The 7130-nt window shown below is 44.8% G+C and overlaps 1 protein-coding gene across 3 annotated transcripts in view; it reads left to right on the top strand.

The window, feature by feature from the left end:
• The window catches only part of srgap2 (SLIT-ROBO Rho GTPase activating protein 2), a 213617-nt gene that overhangs the window by 160461 nt on the left and 46026 nt on the right, over positions 1 to 7130 (top strand). For all 3 annotated transcript variants that reach the window (XM_068057533.1, XM_068057534.1, XM_068057535.1), the window contains 2 exons: positions 1270 to 1467; positions 1792 to 1876. In XM_068057533.1, the coding sequence (XP_067913634.1) occupies positions 1270 to 1467; positions 1792 to 1876 (283 nt within the window). The remainder of the gene's footprint in view (positions 1 to 1269; positions 1468 to 1791; positions 1877 to 7130) is intronic.

Raw genomic sequence — 7130 nt, 5'->3', positions numbered from 1 at the left:
TTGGGTGCTCAGGTACAGGCTGTCTGCACCAACTCTCTTCTCGCTTACTGCTAACAACTGGGGCACACAAATGGAACTAAATCAATCTCGTCCCTTTCTGTTCGCAAGGTATGAAGGATTGGTGGCTGGACTGAAATTTTTGGCGTCCGGATTCTGGTCTGTGGGCCGTATGTTGGACAACCCGATTCAATGCTGTAGGTAGCACAAGCCAAGTTGATGCAACATACCCTCATAATTTAACCCTTTAAGTCCCAGTATCATTCAGGTGAATTTGCACTGCCCCTCCAAGGCCAGTATATCCATTTTGAGGTGCAGTGCCCAAAACTGAACCCAGTCTTCCAGTGTCCTAGGGTCACTGCACTCAGTACATCTCCCCAGCACTGATCTCTGGGCACCCCACACGGTACATCTATCCAACCTGCTTCCTTCATTTCACTGCTCCTGTCTTTCAGCTAGTTTGTTACCACATCCACATTTTACCTGGATATCCATTGCCTTAAAGTTGCAAAGCAACCTTTCATGTCGAATTTTATCGAAGGTTTACTGAAGAATGGGCTTACTATATTGTAGGGCTTTCCAATGTGTAGTTGAGAAGTCACTTACTGAAAAATGTCGGAGTTTGGTCAGACAGGATCTGTCCTTACTGAAACTATGTTGGCTGCCACTTACTGGGTCATTTTGATTACAGGTACTTCTCAATTTTGCTCCTAATTATTTTGCCATTTACTGATGTAAGACTAAAGTTATTCCAATTTGTCTGCTGCTGTAATTAATCACAAATACAAAAGCAAAATACTGCAGATGCTGCAAATCTGAGATAAATCTGGAAATATTCAGCAAGTCTGGCAGAATCTGTGGAGAGAGAAACAGAGTTAACGTTTCAGGCCTGTGACCTTTCATCAGAAAGTAATCATGTTGGTTTGCTTCCACTCCAGCGGGGCCTCCCTGTACTCCCTGATTTCCTTTATAATCTTCAGCACTTTTGTAGATTTCATTGAGTCTAAGCTCATGGTCTTGGGTAAATAGCATCTGACCCTGGGTATAACTGTTCTCTTGAGCCCTTTAAGTCTGTCCAAGATACCATGCAAATGACAAAAAGATACACAGTGACAAAACCAAAGAATATTTGTTTTTGTTTTTGAATGATTGCATTTCTAACATGACAGAGGCCACTGTCCAATCATAGGCTTCTAGTGAGCTGCAGACATGGATAGTGTAGCTGATTTCCTTGTGATATATGTTCATTCCATTTGTTGTAAATAACCGTAGGTGAAGAAGACCATGGAAGCCACGTTACAGACGATCCAGGACATGGTTACCATTGAAGACTTTGACGTGGCCGACTGCTTCCAGTACACAAACTCCACTGAGTCCGTCAAATCCACCCTTTCAGAAACCTTCATGAGCAAGCCCAGCATTGCCAAGAGACGAGCCAATCAGCAGGAGACAGAGCAATTCTACTTCACGGTACGGCGATATGTTTGGGATACGGTGTTTGAGCATGCTCTGTGGAGTAGATTCTGTCCTGGGGTCGTTTCCATCAGAGTGGTCACCTTAGCGACAACGTGTGCTCCGGCCCCCTGGGTTGGGGATTTGTGTGCCCAAGTTGGCAGGTTGGGCCACTTTAATGTATGTTGCTTGTTAACATGGAACACATTGATCACTCAAAGTTTCCAAAGATGTCTGGTGCCCATGCAGCTTCAGGCCAGGAAAGGAAGGGCCTTTCTAAACAGCGGCCACTCAGTCTGGAATTTTGTGATGCCTCACTATTCTTTCCTGCTTCTTTCACAGAAATTGAAGGAGTATTTCGAAGGCAGAAACTTGATCACCAAACTGCAGGCGAAACATGACCTTCTGCAGAAGACTTTGGGAGAAAGTAGGAAATACTTTTCATCCACTTCATGATTAGCCAATCAGTAGAGGTGTGGGATCCTTTCAGTATAATTTAGTCCAAGTCCCATCAAAGCTAGGCTCTTAGAGCAAATCCCTGAAGTGGTTATATCATCTTTAACCTCTCTCAGCTAATGCCTTCTTTATCAAAATTCTGAATTTGAAAGGTCAACCTCGAGATTTTAATTAGCATTATTCTGTTCAAGTGAACTGATCCAATTAGTTTTATATCACCACTGAATAGTCCACTGCAAACTGAATAGGGGCTACGATTGAAAATGCACATACTCAGGATTTTAAATCACTTTGAGGTTTGCAATCAGAGTAATAGTTCCTAATAATAGACTTGTCCAAATTGAAAAGCTGACAATTTTGGATGGAAGATATGTTTGAAAATACTCTCTCTCCCTCTGCCTTGTAAGAGATGAACAGAATCAATACAGCCGATCTCCTTTGCCGTAAAGTTTATTAAAATATTTTAAGTTACCCAAGTAGTTATCTGAAAGGCCAGGAGTGAGGTTTGACAGGAAAGCTCCTTACTGACGCGTCTAGGCCCAACCTCACTGAAGTCAGCCTGTTCAGGTAGGCCACTAGATTTTCTATCTCAGGTCCTCCCAATTTTCTGATGTAAAAAAATATTCCAGTAAAAGCCCCTGTGACATTTAAAATTATTAGCTGTCAGCAGTCATGGGAAAAAATTTGCATTGTTTAAATTTTTTTTGTATGTTTTATATTTGCTACAAGAACACTGAAGTCTAAATCAAGGCTCTATCTTCTCAAGCTTCCTGAAACTTGGCATAGTTGTGTAGCAGTTTGTCACTTGGCTTGGATTTCCAACAGCTCCGCTTTCACACAGACATTGTACAGGCAGGAACCTGAGGTTAAAGCCTGGACGTGTAGGATCTTATCCTGCAATATTACAGAAAAGAACAAAGCTCAGAAATAGCAAAGCTTCTAGAGATATTTACATACCATCCTTCAAATGTTGAGTAAACAGATTCCAGATTGAACATTTATTTAACGTATTGGTAACAAATGTTATAGGCGAGAAAACGATGAGGACATATGATGATGCAGAACCATGCAAGTTTAACTGAATTAGAATTTCCCACAGGTTATATTTTAAATAGTTTTACAAGTGTTACTCCTCTGGATTCAGCACTTTTGAAACGAGCAGTAGTTAGCTTGCTAGCGGTCTGGTCTAGTGGCTGAATTCACTGCTCAGCATGGTACCGATCAGTAGAGTCAAGAAGGCCTCGATTTCTGCTGCATGGTCAGCCTTAGTACAGAGGTAACCCATGGTGATGCTTCCAGTGCCACTGGGAGCATGTCATTTGGGACAGCACCACACTGACCGTCAAAACTAACATTCCTGCAGCAATGAAGGTCGTTCCTTCGAAAGTATGCAGCCCCTTCCCCTTCCAGAAATAATAAACAGAAATAAAAGGCCAGGAGACATGAGCAAGAGCAAAGGGAGAAAAGTCTGTTGTGAGAGGTTCTCTTTCACTCTCCTCAGGGCCAACACCCGCCATCTGCTGAGGCGGTGCTTGGCTTCCGGAATGATCCCAGATTTTTCCAGCCTGGTTGTTTCCGATCCAGGCCCATCCTGCTGAGCTGAGCACAGCTCCGTCTGCTGTTGCTGAGTGTCGAGCTCGGGAAGCACAAGCTGTCTGACCCTGGTACATGCCCCTGCTGTGTGTTTGCAGCACTTTGTGCTTTTATTTCAGCTTTCCAGTGTTTACAATTTTCACTTCATGTAAATTTCAATTCAACCGCTTAACTGGTTTCTACCATTGATCCTTGCAGCCTCTCCCCATCCCCAGTGCACATGGAAAATGCACTTTATCAGCTATAGAATTGACAGCACTAAGACAGGCCATTCAATCTGTGCGAGTCTTTATGCTACTGCCACCCCTCTTCATCTAACTGTATCAGCATATCCTTCTATTCTTTACTCCCTCATGTGTTTATCCAGCTTCCCCTTAAATGTATCTATACTATTCACTTCAACCACTCCCTGTGGTAGCAAGTTCCACATTCTCACCACTCTCTGGGTAAAAATGTTTTTCCTGAAATCCCGATTGGATTTATTATTGGTGGTCTCTAATTTTGGTCTCCCCCACACCTGGAAACATCTCTTTGTCTAACCCATCGCACCCCTCTATTAGATCACCCTTCAGCCTTCCCTTTTCTAGACAAAACAGCCTCAGCCTCCTCCACGCTTTCCTGATAGTTACAACCTCTCAGTTCTGGTATGATCCTTGTGAATCTTTTTTGTACCTTCTCCATGGTTCTGTATCATTTTGCTCCACAGATATACCTTGAATAAAGTATTTATATATCTACAGTTAATAGGGCAGGTTAAAGGGGCCAAGATGCACACACTCAGTGACTGGACAGTTCATGAGTTTGTCCTGTAGGCGAGTTCTGAAAGTTAATTCCAAACTCTTTGAACTGAACGTCCCAACTTAAAGAAGACGGATCGTCTTGGGGGAATGTTCTTTGTACCAAATATTCTCCCATTGTCTCCATTCACTTGATGCTGAAACCTTCATCCACATCCTTGCCTTTGTTACCTTTCGGTTCCAAAGCTCTCCTGCCTGATTTCCATCTTTCACCCTCCATAAACTTGAAGTCATCCAAAACTCTGCTTCCTGTATCCTAACTCACACCAAGTCCCATTCACCCCTCACCCCTGTGCTCACTGATCTACACTGGCTTGCAGTCTGGCAGCATCCTGAGTTAAAATTGTCATCCTTACATCCAAATCCCACCATGGCCTCGCCCCTCCCTATTTCTATAACCTCTTCCACCCCACGACCCTTCGAGATCTCTGCACTCCTCTAATTTTGGCCTCTTGTGCAGCCCCGATTTTAATCGCTCTGCCATTGGTGGCTTTGCCTTCAGCTGCCTGGGCCCCAAGCTCTGGAATTCAAACCTCTGCCTCTCTCTCCTCCTTTAAGACATTCCATAAATTCTGCCTCATTAACAAAGTTTTTGGTCACCTGTCCTAATAAGTCCATACGTGGCTCAATGTCAAATTGTGTTTGATAACCCTTCTGTGAAGAGTCTTATATGAGACACTAGTTCGGCCTCAGCTGGAGTATTGCGCCCAGTTCTGGATGCTTTAGGAAAGACGTGAGGGCACTGGAGAGAGTACAGAAAAGATTCACGAGAATGATTCCAGGGACTCCAGCTACAACAATGGCATCTATCAAGCAACATGGAAAATTGCCCAGGTATGTCCTGTACACAAAAAGCAGGACAAGTCCAACCCGGCCAGTTACCTCCCCATCAGTCTACTCTCAATCATCAGTAAAGTGATGGAAGGTGTCATCGACAGTGCCATCAAGCGGCACTTGCTTAGCAATAACCTGCTGTCTGACGTTCAGTTTGGGTTCCGCCAGGGCCACTCAGCTCCTGACCTCATTACAGCCTTGGTTCAAACATGGACAAAAAAGCTGAACTCAAGAGGTGAGGTGAGAGTGACTGCCCTTGACATCAAGGCAGCATTTGACCGAGCATGGCATCAAGGAGCCCTAGCAAAACTGAGGTCAATGGGAATCAGGGGGAAAACTCTTTGCTGGTTGGAGTCATACCTAGCGCAAAGGAAGATGGTTGTGGTTGTTGGAGGTCAATCATCTGAGCTCCAGGACATCACTGCAGGAGTTCCTCAGGGTAGTGTCCTAGGCCCAATCATCTTCAGCTGCTTCATCAATGACCTTCCTTCAATCCTAAGGTCAGAAGTGGAGATGTTCGCTGATGATTGCACAATGTTCAGCACCATTCGCAACTCCTCAGATACTGAAGCAGTCCGTGTACAAATGCAGCAAGACCTGGACAATATCCAGGCTTGGGCCGTTAAGTGGCAAGTAACATTCGCACCACATAAATGCCAGGCAATGACCATCTCCAACAAGAGAGAGAATCTAACCATCTCCCCATGACATTCAATGACATTACCATCGCTGAATCCCCCACTATCAACATCCTAGGGGCTACCATTGACCAGAAACTGAACTGGACTAGGCACATAAATACTGTGGCTACAAGAGCAGGTCAGAGGCTAGGAATCCTGCGGCGAGTAACTCACCTCCTGACTCCCCAAAGCCTGTCCACCATCTACTAGGCACAAGTCAGGAGTGTGATGGAATACTCTCCACTTGCCTGGATGGGTGCAGCTCCAACAACACTGAAGAAGCTCGACACCATCCAGGCCAAAGCAGCCCACTTGATTGGCACCCCATCTACAAACATTCACTCCCTTCACCACCGATGCACAGTGGCAGCAGTGAGTACCATCTACAAGATGTACTGCAGCAACTCACCAAGGCTCCTTTGACAGCACCTTCCAAACCCACAACCTCTACCAACTAGAAGGACAAGGGCAGCAAATGCATGGGAACACCACCACCTGCAAGTTCCCCTCCAAGCCACACACCATCCTGACTTGGAACTATATCGCCGTTCCTTCACTGTCGCTGGGTCAAGATCCTGGAACTCCCTTCCTAACAGCACTGTGGGTGTATCTACCCCACATGGACTGCAGCGGTTCAAGAAGGCAGCTCACCACCACCTTCTCAAGGGCAATTAGGGATGGGCAATAAATGCTGGCCTAGCCAGTGATGCCCACATCCAATGAATGAATTAAAAAAAAGAGGAATTTCAGTTATGAAGATAGATTGGAGAAGTTAGGACTGTTTTCCTTGGAGAAGAGAAGGCTGAGAGATGATTTTTTAGAGGTATTCAAGATCATGCGGGGTCTGGACAGAGTAGATAGAGAGAAACTGATCGAGAACGAGAGGGCACAGATTTAAAGTATTTGGTAAGAGAAGCAAAAGTGATATGAGGAGAAACATTTTCTCCCAGCGAGTGATTAAGGTCTGGAATGTGGTGGAGGCAGGTTCAATTGAAGCATTCAAAAGGGAATTAGACTGTTATATGAAAAGGAAAATGTGCAGGGTTATGAGGAGAAGGCAGGGGAATGGAACTGAGGGAATTGCTCTTTCAGACAGCCAGTGCAGACACGATGGGCTGAATGGCCTCCTTCTGCACTGTAACGGTTCTGGGATGTTTTAATATATTAAATGTGCTGTATAAATGCGTGTTGTTGGAACATTGAAATTATAGAAATCAGAAAATTTATGACACAGAAGGTGCCATTTGACCCATTATGTCCATGCCAGTCGACAAAGAGCTACCCAGCCTGATCCCACCTTCCTGCACTGGGTCCATAGCCC

The sequence above is a fragment of the Heterodontus francisci genome, chromosome 25 (genome assembly GCF_036365525.1).
Source record: "Heterodontus francisci isolate sHetFra1 chromosome 25, sHetFra1.hap1, whole genome shotgun sequence".
Lineage (NCBI taxonomy): Eukaryota > Metazoa > Chordata > Chondrichthyes > Heterodontiformes > Heterodontidae > Heterodontus > Heterodontus francisci.
This window is presented reverse-complemented; position numbering and strand designations above follow the sequence as displayed.